Here is a 16702-nt window from a genome sequence, read left to right on the forward strand (position 1 = left end):
CTTCGTAGCAACCCCTGTCGGCCCCGAGAACGACGAGCCATGTCTTTGATTTGTCTCTTTTTCTTTGCTTTTTTCTTCGAGCCTCCAATCGCCAGCCCGTCTCAGATGCCTCTGAAACGGCTTTCAGCTGATTAGCCACGAGATTCGACACGTGTTGAGTGAGCGCCACATGGCGCCGCCAGATTTCTCCACATTTCATCATCCAGGCTACTTACTGTTGGGAGGAAGTATGCCGAATCGTCGATGCAAGTTTATGGTACGAACTCCTTGAGGCCCCATTTCGTTGCCGAAACCCTGCTTCAAAGATGGCGTTCTCGCCAGGCTTCAGTGCGAAATGCCTTGAAGCGAAGAGTGTGGACTCAAATGCGGAGCGCTTGTCGGATAGGCGAACCATAACGAATATTACGGAAAGTGTCGATGACCGAGCAACTGCGCTGGCACTGTGTCAGGAATCTCGGTCCGCAAGCCGTGCTTTGGCAGGTGTCGACTTCTTCTCTACTCCGGATTGAGCTTGGTGCACACTGGCGCGACCCATAGGGCCTGGGACAGTGAAATGTATACCTAGAGGTATCCGAACACCTCACGCTGCGATATTGCTCGAAGATTGGTATACTGTGTAGTGACCTATCATGGGTAGCCCCCTGGTCAGGGAATACCCCCAACGAAATCTGACCCGTGCTAGCAGCCTTGAGCTTGTGAACCTATCTTTGACGCAAAGTCGCTGATTGTGCGCTACCAACGTCTGGTGAATGGGTTGCTACAGCGATTTATGCTCTTGGCAACGGGGCTCATCTTGCAGCACCGCGACGTTGTTCATTGTGGATGAAACACACAAAGCGGTATTCGTTGGACCGCCCATTATAGGATGAATCAGACGGATGAGTGTGTGCATTCTACACGATTCCACTGCTCGCGATAATGGGCCGCGAGGGAAGAAACAAGCCGAGATCGGTTAGTGGTCTAGCAATTGCCATGCCTTGTATGCTTGGCTGCCTTTGGCATCTTCGACTTCTGATGGTGTGCTGGGAGCATAATGCACTTGATCCGTTACGCCGGGCGTCCGCGGGCTTTCGTTTGATCTGAAATCTGACGTGGACACGAAAAGAATGTAAGGTTTGTGTACTGCAGCAGTGCAGAAGCTTTGGCTGCCCAATCGCTGCCAAAATTTGGTTCGCGACCACATCAGGGACAGACGCGGGAGGTCAACGAGCGAAACGTCAGACGTTTGAAACCGAGAGGTAGCAAGGTTGGATGAAGCGAAGGTTAGAAGATCCGGCCCCCAAAAGGACTGAACGGGATAAGGTGTCGAACTGGCTAATTGTGAGTAGGACCCATCTTCCCTTCTCGTCATCATTGTGGTATTCCACAGCAAGGTTGCCTGGTTGCCTTCACCTCCGTTATGGGACTTTGAGAGGCGAGCTTGAATCAAACCGCAGTCACCGACCCCTGTATGGCCTGGGGGTGTTTAGCTCGTGTTTCCACGAAGGCTTCTAGAAGGTTGGACGTTACTTGTGCGGAACGTCAACGTGGATGTCAGGCAACGGGGCAAGACTGCAAGTAGCCTTGAACCCCACTAACCCCGGTATCACAGAAACGATAGGCTATTGCAGTCCTGAAGCGAACCTATCCGTAGCATCCGTTGTCTCTGTACTGTCACCGCGTGGCTTGTTGCTACAGGATGTGCTGATAGGTAGCGGGCCGGTAGACAAGGCTCAGCAGGGTTTGTACCTGCGGTCGTGATGAAGCGCGTATATCATTGCAGCATAGCTGTAATCCGTAGGCTATAAAGACCGAAATGATGGAGCTAGCTATCGACCGGTCACTGCCGAATTCCGAATAGACTGAAGGGCGTTATCATTGATATTCCCTTGAGTACCTGCGGCGGGAAAGGCTAAAGCTTGCGGTGTGAAATGATAGACACATTGGTGTCCCAAGTAGCCTATCGATGCTGATTGGACGAGATCGTGGAGTCAAAGATGACTTTGGTAGCAAAGCGCTAAGCTGTGGATGAGCCTGAAGAGGCTGCTTATTGCCTAGCGTTCCATCCATCCTTTGTTAGTCAATTGAAGAGGTAGGCCTGGTTGGCAGTCGGCGTCCGAGTGGGCGTTTTGGGGGATGCACGGCTCCTACTGCCGAGGGGGTAAGGATCGGCGTCCAGGGACCAAGGCACCAAAGCAACTTTGTCGGAAATAACGAGCCACGGAGGGCCCATCTGGCAGCTCCTCCATCATTACGGTGACTCCGAAGTCTACGTGTACGGGGTATTTCTAGGTCGCATCTGCGAACACCTGGGTACACGCTCATCAGCCAGCTCAGCGTATCCGAACATGTATGAGACTAAGAAAGCGTATCAGCGGGGCTGGAAAGGTATCGAATGCACATGGTCCATACGGACCGTTGAGATGTACGGATAGGCGGGCTCAGCCAGTACGAGCCAGCTTCTATATGGTGTCAAGATAGGGTACCGTGAGGTTGGGTTTGCCAATGGGGTAGCACGGTAGGTACGACTAAGAAGGCTGTTATGTTAACCCCTTTGCCGATAGCAGAGTGCCTGTGCTGTGTTGCGCGACCGTGACAAGTGTTGAAGAAGAAAATGCAGTGCAACATCCGAGATGGATTGCCGAAGAAGATTGCCGATCGAATTGTGTTTTCTAATATTTTGCGTTTGTCATGGTTCGTCTTCAGTATTGTGACAGTGAGTCTTTCGATTGCCGTCAGGTTGTTTCAGGCGTCCTGAATCGCCGACGGGGGAAACGCCGCCCTTGCGGTCCAGTGAGGTGGATTCGAGGTGAAGTATCCGTATGTAAAGAAACAGAGGCTCCCAGGTACGAGTACTGCATAGTAAGTACTGCATAGTAATGTAGATGCTCTGACTCCGACAGTCTCTGTCAGTCTCGGTTGACCATGGCAGTGCAGACAAACATTGGATGACGTTGGATGCGTATTGGGCTTTGCGCACCAGCCCGTTGAGGTGAAGTGAGGGGACGGGTGCGGAAGCCAAAGAAGTATTCGTACACTAACGTAAGGTGTAGTCGCGGTAGTGTAGGTCCTAGGATGCTGTGACGCTGTGCTTGGGCAGAATGTCAATGGGCATATCCGTAGCGCGTGTGGATTGGTACGACGGTGCCGGTCGGCTGGGGGTGCCGAGGCATCCTTCAATCATTCAGCAGAGGAGTGAGAAAGAAAGGTTAGTAACGGGTACCGTAGGATGCCACGATGTTCGCAGTAAGGCGATGACTGTGGTATTGTTAGTACACGAGGGGCCCGGGGGGGGATTGGAGGTGGCGTGGGCGATTTTGGGTTTGAATGTCCTGCATGGTGACGATCAATGGGCGACGAGCATCCCGACCTTGGAGTGTCGAGAACGTGGTTGTGTCGAGAAAAAAATAAAAATAAAAACAGCTGAGCCTGCGTATCCGTACGGAACATGGAGTAGCAGCGTTTGGTAAGTGGGTAAGATGGCAGCCCAAAAGGATTGAAGGGGAAATGAGGGGAGGGGCGGCAGGTGGCAGGACCAGTCCCCAAGGCAGGAAGGAGCAGGGGGTGTGGTGGCTCTGCGTGGCAGCAACGTGACGCCGCCAAAGAAAGACGCGGGTCCATCTGGATCCACTGCGTGGCTGCAGGGAAGGCGCGGGCCCAAAACAGCTTGGCTCGGTGGGAAGGATCCCTGAGGCCACGCGCCGATCTGTTCGGCCTGGTGTTGAGACTTCCAGGTGCGGCCCCATAACCTGTGCCTCATTGGCAGATACCGGGTATGTTGTACGGTGTACATCCGTATGAATAATTCACCGGTCTTCTTTTTTGCACGACGGCGCAGTGCAGGTGGTTCCCCAGTACCTTCTCTGTATGTTTACAGCCAGGTAGTACCTCAGAACACGCTGCCGACAAGGAACTCGAGGTAATGTCGACCATCGCGTTGCGTCGAAGGAGTGGGAAGAAACGGCGCAGACCCAGCAAATACACTTTTGTTCGCTACACTACTCTCGTATGTAGGATTACGGAACCGGGGGAAATTTGAGGTACATTTGACATTAAAAACGTCAGGCGTCTGATCACTGGTAGGCGCAGACCACCTACGCAGTGAAGTGCCGGTGGGATAAAAGTGCGGAACGGACGGTTTTGTTCCAGATCTTGGTCCCAGTCTTTTTGGTGCTTAGATAATGCGAAGTCTAGGCACAGGCAGGTAACGGAAATAGTGGCCTGGGAGGGAAGGAAACGGAGAGAGAGAGGGAGAGCGCGAGAGAGGCAGTTGCTCCTACCTGCCAGGCCTGCCAGGCTGTGTTAAGCTTGTCTTTCTTTCCATCTTCTTTCCTTTCCGCACCTCCCTGCGTTCATGGGGGGCAGGAGGTAGGTACTCGTTACCGTCTGCCTTCCACCGCCTCGCCACCTTGTACTCGAAAGGCATCTTGCCTCGTACCCTTGTCGTACCCACCTCTTTGGCATTCTTCCTACCGTTATTGGTCGATAGATCTGGGTACCTGCCTGGATCATCCGGCGACACATGGGAGCCATGAGATGGGAGCCACCCGGTTTTGTTTCTGCACGCCTCTTGTCGATTCTCTTCCTCTCTTTATTTTATCTTCTTTTGCCGAAGGAGTTTGTACACAGTGCCAAGAGTGCGAAGCCCCCGCTCTCTCGCAAGTACCTTCTTTCGCCCTCTTCCCAATGCTCAAGGACCTCAACTCATTCCCACTCAATATCCACTTTGGCCCGTCCTCAAGCATCCAATTAACACCACAATTAGTAGCAGCATGGACTATCAACCGCGACCCTTTACGGTAACCCGATAGCGTCGTCAGCCAAAGACACTTCTCGTGCGCTCGCTCTCGCTGCGCAGCGTGCGATCTCAGGTGCCCAAGTGGGCTGGCGGGCGCTGCACAGCGTATTCGCATCAAAACATCATCATCACCGCCTTTTCAACATCCCCTCTTAGGCCCCCAGCCTCATCCACCGGTGGGACTACCCGCCGCACGACGTTTCCCATTTTCTGGATCCTGCTCCATAGAGTCTGGACGTGTTCGTTTACTCCATACCGGCAATCATAGTCCATCCTCACTGTGCCAGTTAGATGACCGGTTTGTAGTGTATCTGCAAGCCCGATATAGTCGAAGCTGTGGGCTCTCTCGCTTCTTCGAAATGCACGCTCATGTCCCGATTTCCAAGCCCGTCTAGCCTAGTCTCTTTTCTCAACCTAAGCTTTACGGATCACAGATGCACGTGTTTTGACAACGCCTCTCTACCTCTCTCTCTCTCTCTCTCTCTCTCTCTCTCTCTCTCTCTCTCTCTCTCTCTCTCTCTCTCTCTCTCTCTCTCTCTCTCACTCCCTCTCTCTATCCCATGCCCCGCCCATCTTCACAACTAAACAAACTAACCCCACGTTGTGTATTCCTATCGTGAGAGATAGTTCAGGGCGGGCTAGTATAGCACAACTTACCGGCTCTTATGTTGCCACGCTAATCCTCACAGAGTTCAAAAGTCGTCACTTATCCAGCACTTCCCTTCCTGGAGCCGACATGGCGGGAGTCATCAGAGTTCAGAACCAGATATCAGACGGCGAAAGAACCCGCACGTTGCCTGCCTGGCCACCTACATAGTAACATGCCCGCGGCACCTCACACACCCTCTTGGCCATGTCTTCCGAAGTTGCCTACCTGGTTGACCTCTTTTAACCTCTCAACTTTCTTTGGTATCTCTTCCCCGTTGGTTGCTTGGGTGCCCCGCAGGTGCTGCCTTGTGCCGTGCGTGCTTAGATCGCTCCCCTGGTCCCCTATCCGTCCACACACCCATCCAGTCCATCGGCATCTCAGACGCCCGTTTTCCGAGTATTCCCAAAGGCAGAAGGTGCCTTACCCGGGGGCCTAGGCCTTGTCCAAAGTCCTCTGACATCAGAGTAAGGCACATCAACATAAGATGGACGTCCATTACATGGAGCGGCGGCGGCAGGCACCGACAGAGGTAGCGTGCCTTGTGGTCTTGGAGCATGAAAGTTCCGACATCGCAAGGTCGTACGGGGTATGTAAATCGTATCATGTTGCGCCCCTTCCTGGCTTCCGTGAAAGGGAACTCATAGATGCATTGGGCCTGCAGGTGATAACTCATTCACACATTGTCTTGGTGCATTTCAATGGCGAGATGGATGCTGCAGACTATAGGCTGCGATATAGTGCCAGAGTCAAGCCATATTGGGAAGGGGGAGAGGCTTTCTGATAATGCGCCACAGCATTTACCTTCTCAACGGCTGCTTGCGAACCCCATTCTGGGATATATGTCGTTGACAACTTTCTGGTCCCAGCACATGATCGGCGTGTTTTTCTTATCAGACTATGCTAATGCCAAGTCTTTCCGGTCGTTGGGGAGTGAGGGAGTATCCGTACAGTTCGATTGGCAGGGCTCGATGGGTTGCGACACGCTCTGTAACACCGTACCTGCGAGGTATATTTGCCTTATTCTTTGATTGCTCATACGTATGTATCCTTCCTGTGTTCCTTTTGAGGGCTGGATGCATGAGGGAGTAAGGGCGAGGTATATGCATGGCAACCTCTCAGCGCACTTAGGCGCGGCCGGATGTAATGACATGGCAGATGTTCTGCCCGTCGCATCCGATCAAACGGGAACCAAGCCGTGGTGGCTACTCTCCGTGCCTGGTTCTTGTTGGAGTAGGACTGGTACATGCAAACGGGCGGAAGGAAAAGAAAAAAAAAGACAAAAAAGGTTAAGAAGGGGAACAACGGCGTTCCTTGAATGGAACGACGAGAGTTGGATGGACGCATCCTTGCGTCTTCTCTTTGATACCTCGCCCATGCGTCCGTCTTCCGAATCGAAATATCGGGAAGTCGATATCGGAAGACGGGAGGGGAAACTCAGACTTCTATGTACATGACAACATGTCAGTGGGCAGCAAAGATTGATAAAGAACATGAGAGCAGAATTATCGGATTCCTGATGGTCCATGACTCTCTGACATCTATATTCGTATTATACTTTCGTAGCCCGTAAGAGGAAGGATAGAATAGACAAGAAAAAAGAAGGAGGCAAATTAACGTCAAAACACGAGCCACGTACTGCCGCAAACAAATGAGAGAGACAGAAGCGATGTGGGTTCAAGGGGATGACGGCGCCGACCATGCAGACGGGTTTTTCTTGCTAGTAAAGATTGATAATTGCTGATGTGATGTCGGTGCACGCAACGGCGGCCAGCTATTTTGTCATTTTTTTTAACGGGCTTCGGGAGCTAGAGTAGTGATCCACTTGGTCCGACAAGAAAACCAGCGGAATGTCCGTATCACGTTGACCACATGGCATCTCTGTCAAACCAAAAAAGCTTCGTGACGTTTTCCCACTATATCGCGAGGTTTTCGCATCTCGTCGGGGAACTGTCCATATTACCAAGTTAAACCATTTCTGGTAGTATACACCGCGGCTTACATTCTTTCCAACGCAGTAGTTCCCCGGCCCCAAGGTGGACGTAAACAGTCGGTTGTTGAATAATAAAAATAAACCACCGACATAGTACACAGCCGCACGGCAATAGAAAAAAGACGGAAAGGCTCGCGGCTGTTCAAGATCATTTTCTTCTCTACATCGTCTCCTTTTACGAGTTCACACTGTAGGCAACGGCTTTTGATGGAGCTAGGCGCGATGGAGGTTGAGGAACACCTGCATGGCTCCCTGTTCCCTACTCCACCACAAGGAGGGTGGGGAGAGCACATGATAATCCCTACCGCCTGTCCGTCGTCGTCCATTCACGACCTCACCTTTTCTTTATAGCCAGGCCATGGGTCCAGCCCCGATGGCCGCGAATCTCAGCACACCGCACATCTCAACTCCATTGATATCATAAAGGAGCCTTTTTTCTCTTCGAAAAGATGAGGTAAGGATAAGAGACGGGGTCACACACACACACACAGCCAGGTCTCAAGGGGGGGCGGTCTCGTCGAGACAAGGAGCCCTAGGAAAAGAGGTATGGTCCGATGGATACCTACGGCATCGACCAGGGGGGCCAAGAGGGGAGGACGAAGGCAATACGGCGGTGGCGGCGGCGCACAGTCGGGAGTTCTGCAATAAGGCGAGGTGCGGCAGCGCGGCGAGATATGATAATTAATCCCTACGACATGCTGCGTAAGGCGTGACTGGGGTAAGGTAGCCCAGCCTGAGCGGCACACACCTTTTGGGTAGGGTGAGGTGTGATTGAGTGAGGAGTTGATGGGAATGGGAGGCGCCGTGCCTCATGGCGAAGGCGCAGGCAGGGCACATGGCAGAAGTGAGGGGGCCAGGTCCAGGAGCCTCCCCCCCCCCTTCCCTGGGCGTTGAGTTGAGGAAAATAAAGGGGGGTGGTGGTGGTGGTGGTGTTGAACAAGGGTAAGGTATACAACTTTTGAGGTGTGAGGTGTCGCTACTGTATCTCATTGCTCGCATGTGCGGCGGTTCAGTTTGGAATGCGACGCTGATTGGGTAGGGTATTGATGGCTGTGAGTGTGAGTATGAGAGTACGGATATATGTGTGAGTGAGTGAATGAGGGATATCTTTCGAGATGAGAGGATGAGAGGAGCTTTCATGTGAGAGTGAGAGTGGGAGAGTTGTCTCTTACCTCCGTCCTCCGTCACTCCGTCCCGGATGGTGAGGGGTGAAGAAGGAGCAACGGCAGGCGTGCTTTCCAGAGAGGGGAGTGCGGTGGAATGGAGTCCTTCCATTGGGGGCAGGGTCCCCACACGACACTTTTTTTTTTCTTTTTTTTTTTCACTGCAATGAGCCGCCGCCCAACGGGACTTGATGGTGGATATCTCCCTCAACCGGTCCATTCATAGGTACGCTCTCTCATATCTGTATCCGTACGGTACGATACGGATACAAAACCCTTATTGCGGATAGAAACTAGAAACCGTTCAGATACAACGACGACAATCCACCTTATGGGCCTACCTCGTCAACCGTTAGGGAAAGGCATATTTCCGGAAGGAGGATAGGAAGGGACTCAAGTTCTAGAAACGACTCAAAGAAACAACCTCATACTAACAAGGTATCATCATCGGGTTAATTAAAAAAATAAAATAAAAAAGGTACCTTACAGACAGTGGATTAGCGGACGATGGACGGCGGCCGGTGAGCGACGACCACGGAGGGACATGCATGCAGGCGGCACCACCATTATCAATCTGCCTCGTGGCAGAGAGCTGTATTCATCCATGAAGGGGGTTGCGGCATGGCTGGCCACACGGCATGGCTCCCGTCTTTTGGTTTGCGTGGGCGAAGAGCCTGCCTTTGCATGGCTACCTCGTGGATCTATCGAATGAGAAATGCAGACACACAGCCCATTCCAAAGGCCCACTCAGGTCACTCACACACACACACACAGCCAAGTATACAGAACATTTTAGAGTATCAGAGAATGAGACTATGAGTACGACAAACGTGCCGGGTCTGAGGAAGGAAGAAAAAAAAAAAAAAAGAGAAACAAAAAGTTGGGCAAAATAAGAATAAAACATGTTGGATACCATTCCCCCCAAACTTCACCTCTTTGCTCTTGTTCCTACTCCGCACTCTCCTGTTCCTATTCCTGTTCCGTCCTGCACATCATTCCCTACTTCTCTCCCCGTCAGCTGCCGTCGTTCGCCACTAAAAAAGATCGGGTTCGCTGGCTTCCCTTTTCCCTTGCCCCTGGTCCATGTTTGATCCCGCGCCGGCCTGTTCGACTTCCTGTCCTGGGATTTCTTAGTCTCGTAGCTTCTTCACGTTTCGTCCACTCTTTCTTTCGCCTGTCGAGGGAACTCGTTGCTGGACAAGTTCCGACCAAGGGGGGAAACTCTCACTCTCGACGCAATTTCCATTTCAGCTAAGCCAGCTAGTATCCCGTACCTTTGGACTCTAGATCAATCCATCGATCCATCAGTCAAACGCCAAAATTGCCTCCACGAGTTCCACACCCCAGTCTTATTTCATTTTCCCCGTCTTCTTGTACTGCGTTACGGCGTATTTTCTTTTCTTCTTTCTCGGTTTACCTTTCCCGAATCCTACGAGAACCTAGGAGCATGCAAACGCAGACAAGAGAGGAACCCAAGAGAGAGTGAGAGAGAGACCAAGAGATGGTGGAAATTTAGTTCACCCAACCCGCAAGCCAATTTTCAGTCTAATCGAACTACCACTGACTGCCCGTCCTATATCGTACGGGGCCGGCATAGTCGCAACATATCAAACAGGACCCTATTCCGGTCCTGCTCTAGCCTCTTACCACCAGCACTCCCATACTTGGCTACCATTCCAAAGGCGCATTATTCTCCCCCTCCATCCAACACACCACGGCGCACGCCAGCCAAGCGCAAACCCCTAAAACCAAAGAGAAGGGGGGGAACCGTCAAGTCTCACGTTGCTGAGCCTCGGTCTCAAGTCTTCGCTCTTCCCGCGTCGTCTCCTTTCCTACACTACGGATACAGTCCCTTTTTTTCTTCTTCCACCCCGGGCCTGACCTTACCGTCCACACCTCAGACCTCAGACCTTGGACCTGGAACTACGGATACCGACTATTACCTACAGGCTACCTATACTACAGATACATTGGCTGGGCTTACCTTACCTTACACCTTGACCTTGACCCAGCACTTCCGTAAAACCTCGACCCGGAAAGAAAAAGAAAAAAAGGAGATAGGGCACTCGCCAGATCAACGCCTTCGTTTCCCATCTACGGAGTACTCCATCCCAGCGTCAGCCACCACGCTTAACGTGTCACTATTCATACACCAATCCCAATCCCTCGTGCTCCTCTCTGCGGTATCCGTATCTACTGTGAAGGTGCTTGGATTGGATTGCTAGGCTGGCTTATTGCCATTTGCTACACCTCTTATTCCCGTCTCATCTCTCAGACTCTCACACACACACATACCTACTACGAGCGCATCATCCGCATCGTCGGCCTTCTTTCTGAGGGGCCGTCTCCTGCTCCTGCTCCCGCTCCTGCTCGCCTCGATTGTCACCTTGGCCCGCCGTCGCCTTTTCGCACATCACCGTCGCCAAAAGTCATCCGTCGTCCGCGCCCGCCCGCGCCGCCGCCGCCCGTCCGTTCCACCACACTGGCACACTGGCACACATAACACACATGTCACCAAGCGCGGCGTGAAAATCTGCAGACAGAATCCTTCAAACCCGCAGTCCGCCGGTGCCATCTAGAGACGAACAGCTTTGACTATCACGTCACGCCTGGACTCTCTAGCCAAAAAAGATCGAATTGTTGGACCATCGTATACTTCCAGCTTCAGTCAAGTCAGTATCCCGTACCTTTACCAATTACCTAGTTTACCCTGCGGCGCACAGGCACGACGGTCATATCCGTAGCCCGCATTTCTCAAATCTCCCCCATCCACGTTCTTCCCAGTCATCATCCGTCCTTACCAAGTCTTGAACTTTTCGTTCGTTTCCCTTTCTCTATCCAATCTTGTTGAACCGTTTTTATCATCCGAGTACATACCGCCTACCCTATACCTAGTGCGAACTACCTCTCCTCCCGTGGTCCTTGGAGAAAATGACCGCCCCCCCGTTATTTTTGTAAATCAGCCTGTTTCCCACGCGTGGGTGGCCCCCTACTCCTACTCCAGCAGCAGGTGAGCAAGTCCCCGACGGAAGCTTCAAGCAGCAAAAAAACAAGTGTGGAGTGGATAGAGAGAAGAGAAAGAGAGAGCCTTGTTCGCGACGTCCGACATTATCTCGTTTCTCTTTCTGGGCTTTCTCAGTCTCATTCTCTGGAATACCTGGTTTGACTCCCTGTCTAATCCCATCATATCGCTTTTTGGTTTTCGCTTCATCATCGGCATCTCATCCCTTCTTCCATTCCCTCTCCCCTTCTGATTACCTACACTACACGATTCTGTACTCCGTATTCATCTACCTTAGTCAATTATGCAAGAGGTGGTTCAAACAACTGCTGCCCCGGGCTCTGCTCTGCGGCTGCTCTGCTCTCTTGCTGGCCCTGACTTGGGTACTTGAAGGTGCCTTAGTTCTGCCCGCCTACCCGCCGCTCTCTCTCTCTCTCTCTCTTTCTGCTTGTCGTAGCCGTAGCGTGGAGCGTCAGGCCAAGCAAAGTCCCATGTACTCCCGTACCTTACCCTCCTCCCACCTCACTTCCATTTACACTCCCACACTCCCCTTGCCAGCCAGAAGTCTCACTCCCACGCTCTGCCCACTCCCACTAGCCTGCCCCCCCTTGTATCTTTTACTTACAGGGTTCCGCCGTCTACATGTACATCAGCCCCTTGAGGCCTGTGTACTCCGTACTGTACCTCGTCTCGGCCAAGTACCTTTTTTTTCCCTCCTCGCTCCATTCACAGCCCTTGTCCCTTATTCTCCTTCTCCTCCACCATTACCACTACCACACACCTCCTCTCCTCTCCTCCTTCACGCCCTGCCTCACCAAATCACCCGCTTTCTCTTCAGTTTTTTTTTTTTTTTCTCCCTCTCCAGTTTCTGCGCCGTGCCTTTTATTTGAACACCCGTCTTGCCGTTCGCGCCTCTTCTAACCCTCTTCCTCCCATTAGATGGCCGCTGTCTCCAAGACATCCCGACCTCCGAACCACGAGCCATTGTCAAACGAGGCCAGCTCTCAACCTCTCACACACAAAGCCAACCCCAACCCTACCAGTGCTAATCCACGATCCACCGCTACTACCACCACCACTACTTCCAGCACTCCTCTTCCTTCTGCTGCTGCTGCTGCTGCTGCTGCTGCTGCTGCAACTGCCACTGCCACCACCACTACATCATCATCGACCGATCCTTACCACGCTCATCAACACCAACAACTCCAACAACAACTGGCGCCCTCAGTGAACCGTCCGCATTATCGCTCTCATCACCACTCGCCTTCTACCAGTTCCCTTTACAAACTTCAGCGTTCTGGTGGTATTTTCGGCTTCGCTGCTGCCGCCTTTGACAAGACCCAATCTGCACTCGCTACCTTCTCCTCAGACCAGTCTGTCCGCCAGCGCGCCTCCAGTTCCGCATTGGGCCGCGCCTCTTTGACCCCCGACTCTGCCTCCGACTTCTCTGCCAATCTGGGTTCCCAAGACAAATACCCACGATATACGAGCCCTTCCAATTACTCGTCCTCTTCCAGCAGCACCCTGAACAACATAGAGGGCAAGTATCCAAGCCAGGTGTCGCTGGTACAGGATATCCCCTCTCAGCCATATAGCGAGACCGATCCGACCAGGCCACTTCCCATTCGATTGCCGAGTATCGAAAGCAAAATGCACCAAACCTCCTCGCGGCTTCTCCGCATGACGGATGATGACCGGCCATTCACAAAGGTCAGTCTCATTTCTCTCAATTTCTGATCTGCTCGACGAGAATCGCCCACCCAGTGCCCGGTCGCATGCCCGGTCGCTTCGATCGAACCCCGCGATTTACAGGTGGCTAACGTGGAACAATGACAGGACTTCAAGGATCTCTACTCAACACTGATTGTCAGCCTTTTGCCTTTGTCTGCACACCGAGTACGTCTTACGCGTGTGGAAAACACGTTCTTGTCCGAAGATGCGATCAACAACCTGGGATCCCTCAAGTTTTCTCAATCCAACCGCATGCCCGACCCCAAAGACCCCTCTAGGATAGTGACGACGACCACAACGACGACTTTCTCCATGGCCAAGGATATGGCACGCTCCATTTGCCAAAAGTTCCTCGAAGCGAGATTTATCGAGTCGGCCGATGGAAAGTACCAGCAGGTGTACAACATGAAGGGCTCCGTTTGGCAATTGACGCCCAAGGGCGTGACCGTGTTGGATCGCTTCTGCTCACGCAACGGTATTCAACAAAAGTCGATATCCGACTTGGTCGGCGCAACCCTGTCGCAACTAGTCATTCTCGAGCGGGACGGCCAGACGGACAAGCTCATCACGGATCGCGGCACGATTGAGGTCATTTTCAGGAGATTCATTGGAACACACGGCCCCAACGTCAAGTCGAGCGTCAGCTCAGCCGATTCGGACTCACTTAGCGACTACAAGGATGGCTTGACTGGTGTCAAGATGGCTAGCGAGCGTAAGGTGAACGGCAAGACGTACAAAGATACTTTTACTGGCAAGGCCGCCACTGATTGGTTGATGGACTGCTGCACAACCGTAGACAGGCGGGAGACGTACGACATCGCGTCCCTGTTCGTGGAGTACGACTTGATGGAGCCCGTGGTACAAGACCGTGCTCATATGGCACAATATCCCAGCAACAACCTGTTCCAGCCCACAAAGCATGCCATTTACCAATTGACGGCAAAGGGCAAGGATTTGATCAACGGTCTCGGTTCGCGGGGAAGAACGTCAGAAAGCGAGGTCGTCACACCCTCTCGTAATGCTATCGCGCGAGACTCCAACACCCAACGGCTCGACAAGATTCTCAACGACGCAGCACTCCGTCTGCTTTTCAGAGAAAACCTGCGCGAGACACATTGCGAGGAGAATCTTTCCTTTTACCTCGACGTCGACGACTTTGTTCGGAGCTGCAGGCAGGCGATACGGGTCGCGCAGAAGAACCCCAACGCGAGCTCAATGGACGGCATCAAGGAGATCATGGCCCAGGCGTACGGGATTTATAACGCATTCCTTGCCCCCGGCTCTCCCTGCGAGTTGAACATTGACCATCAGCTTCGCAATAACCTGGCGACTCGGATGACCAAGGCTGTCGGACAGGACGTAGCCATGATCGACACTTTGCAAGAGGTCATGTCTTTGTTTGAGGATGCTCAGAACGCAGTTTTTAAACTGATGGCAAGCGTATGTTTATTGTTCCGACTGATGAACCGTGGAATGTGAGAAATTTTCATACTAACCCAACTTGTTTTTGCAGGACTCTGTACCCAAATTCCTGAGAAGCCCCAAGTACGAACACACCCTGAAGAACTACGACTTCGACTCAGTCACCGGTGGCGGCCGCGGCTTGGAGCGAAGCACGAGCCGATCGAACCGCAAATGAACAGATTTTTGACATTATGCAACTCTTCTTCCCCAAACTCAATATGAGACGGCATGTTTTTTGCACAATCTCGTCACAACAAGACCGATCGCGTTCCTAGGATCGACTCCATCGATACCGGCACACGCAGGCCGTTTGGCAGTTCTCGGCACTTTCCTCGAACCATAAGCTTTTGCATACGTGGTGGATGGTCTTTGATCCATTAACGGGCGGTGGGCAAGATTTTTCAGTTTTTCCAAAAGAGTGGCCCCCGACCAGGGTTGATCTTGGCCGCCATCTTGATTATTTTGGAAATAAAGGCGTTAGGGATGGAACTATTCTTAGAGGGAGAGACCCCATGAGTCGGCTAAACTGACTCCGCTTGCGCATGACCACGTCGTCATCATCACTTGCGGACTCGACTTTTTTTGATTCCTCCGTTTTTTGTTTTCTTCTTCTCTTCTAATTTCTCATTTTGTTTCAATCATAACTGGCTGGGTGGGGCGGACGATCATAGAAGGACGGCATGAAAGAGCACAGTCTCAACCACGACCCCCGAGACGAGCTCACGGCGACGGATGAACGATTTTGTTCGTCACAGAGTGGAGGACGAGGGCGATTCCGCTGCCAATTGGTATGCCGGAAGTGAATGTCGTGTGGACATTACGAAGCGAGTAACTTGTTGTGGGATAAGGGGGAGGACAAAAAGGGAGACGAGTGGTCGAGGAGCAATTCTGGCCCAACTGTACATATCTCAAAGCTCCGCGAACCGAGTGGGGGCACACAACGCTCGACCTTCCAACTCGCCTCCGAATGAAAGGAAAGCAAATGAAAGCGCTACCACAAAACCTTGCCATGCTCTCCCCTATGTGATAGGAATGCTTCAATGATGAAATCTGCAGAGCTCGAAATAGGATGAGAGAAAGGAGTTCAGACAGGAAGATGTGTTTACTCCTGGTCCCCCTTCCGTGTGCTTGTTCAACTGATCCCATCTATCTCTAGTCTCCGTCTTTGCCGAGTTTTCTCCCCTTCTGGACCTGAACGACTGGAATGCGCCACATTACCGGCGGCCGGTGGAAACATTCTTGGCGAACTCAGCGGACCACAACAAACACGGGCCCGGGACGACTCCACCAACATTCCCGGCCGCGAGTCCGGAGCCTCTCATTGGCCCCGAAGAACCAAATTTCACAACCTCTTAATCTTGCCGTGTTCCAGAGGCTCTCCTTTTTCGAATGGAAAAGTGAAAGTAGTCGTCGTGTTCCTGAGACATTTTCGTTTGGTTCCCGGCTTAGCATTTTCTTCTCCCTTTCCTCCGTCTTGCAAGGCTAAGCCTTTTCGTCAGCTTGTCTGGGTATCGCCGACCCCCTGAGCGTGCCGTTCCGGTGGATATCCAGATATCCAGAGTTATTTTGGTGTGTTTTGATGGGTTGTTTGTAGTGGCATGGGATTAACATAAGAAGGAGGCTCTTGAACCGTTTCTTGTGACACCTCTCTTTCCCTTTCATCCCTCACACACACACATCTCACATATAACCATCCCGCTAAAGAACTCTTTCGTTTGTTCGGAGGTTCCCCCCCCTTTCGTTTAATTTGCTTCAATTGGCCTCAGTCACTCTCTTGAAAAAATCCAAACATTGCAACTCACTCTCCTTAACCAACAAGAAAACCAAAAAACTTTTAAACAATCATTAACTAGCTCTGTTGCTCTCCGGACATCTTCACACGCTCTCTCCCTCTCTCTCTCTCTCTCGCTCAGCAAGTAACTCGATA

At 52.1% G+C, this 16702-nt stretch overlaps 1 protein-coding gene across 1 annotated transcript; it reads left to right on the forward strand.

Annotated features, from left to right (window-relative positions):
* Positions 1-12519: 12519 nt before the first annotated feature.
* Positions 12520-14950, forward strand: SST2 (AMSH/STAMBP protein ubiquitin specific-protease; the record flags this gene model as incomplete). Its single annotated transcript, XM_053189450.2, has 3 exons — positions 12520-13290; positions 13417-14751; positions 14825-14950. The coding sequence occupies 3 exons, from the start codon at positions 12520-12522 to the stop codon at positions 14948-14950; spliced, it is 2232 nt and encodes a 743-aa protein (XP_053052903.2).
* Between the last annotated feature and the right edge of the window lie 1752 nt (positions 14951-16702).

Source organism: Colletotrichum fioriniae (genome assembly GCF_027942845.1).
Source record: "Colletotrichum fioriniae strain IMI 355084 chromosome Unknown scaffold_6, whole genome shotgun sequence".
NCBI classification, from domain to species: Eukaryota; Fungi; Ascomycota; class Sordariomycetes; order Glomerellales; family Glomerellaceae; genus Colletotrichum; species Colletotrichum fioriniae.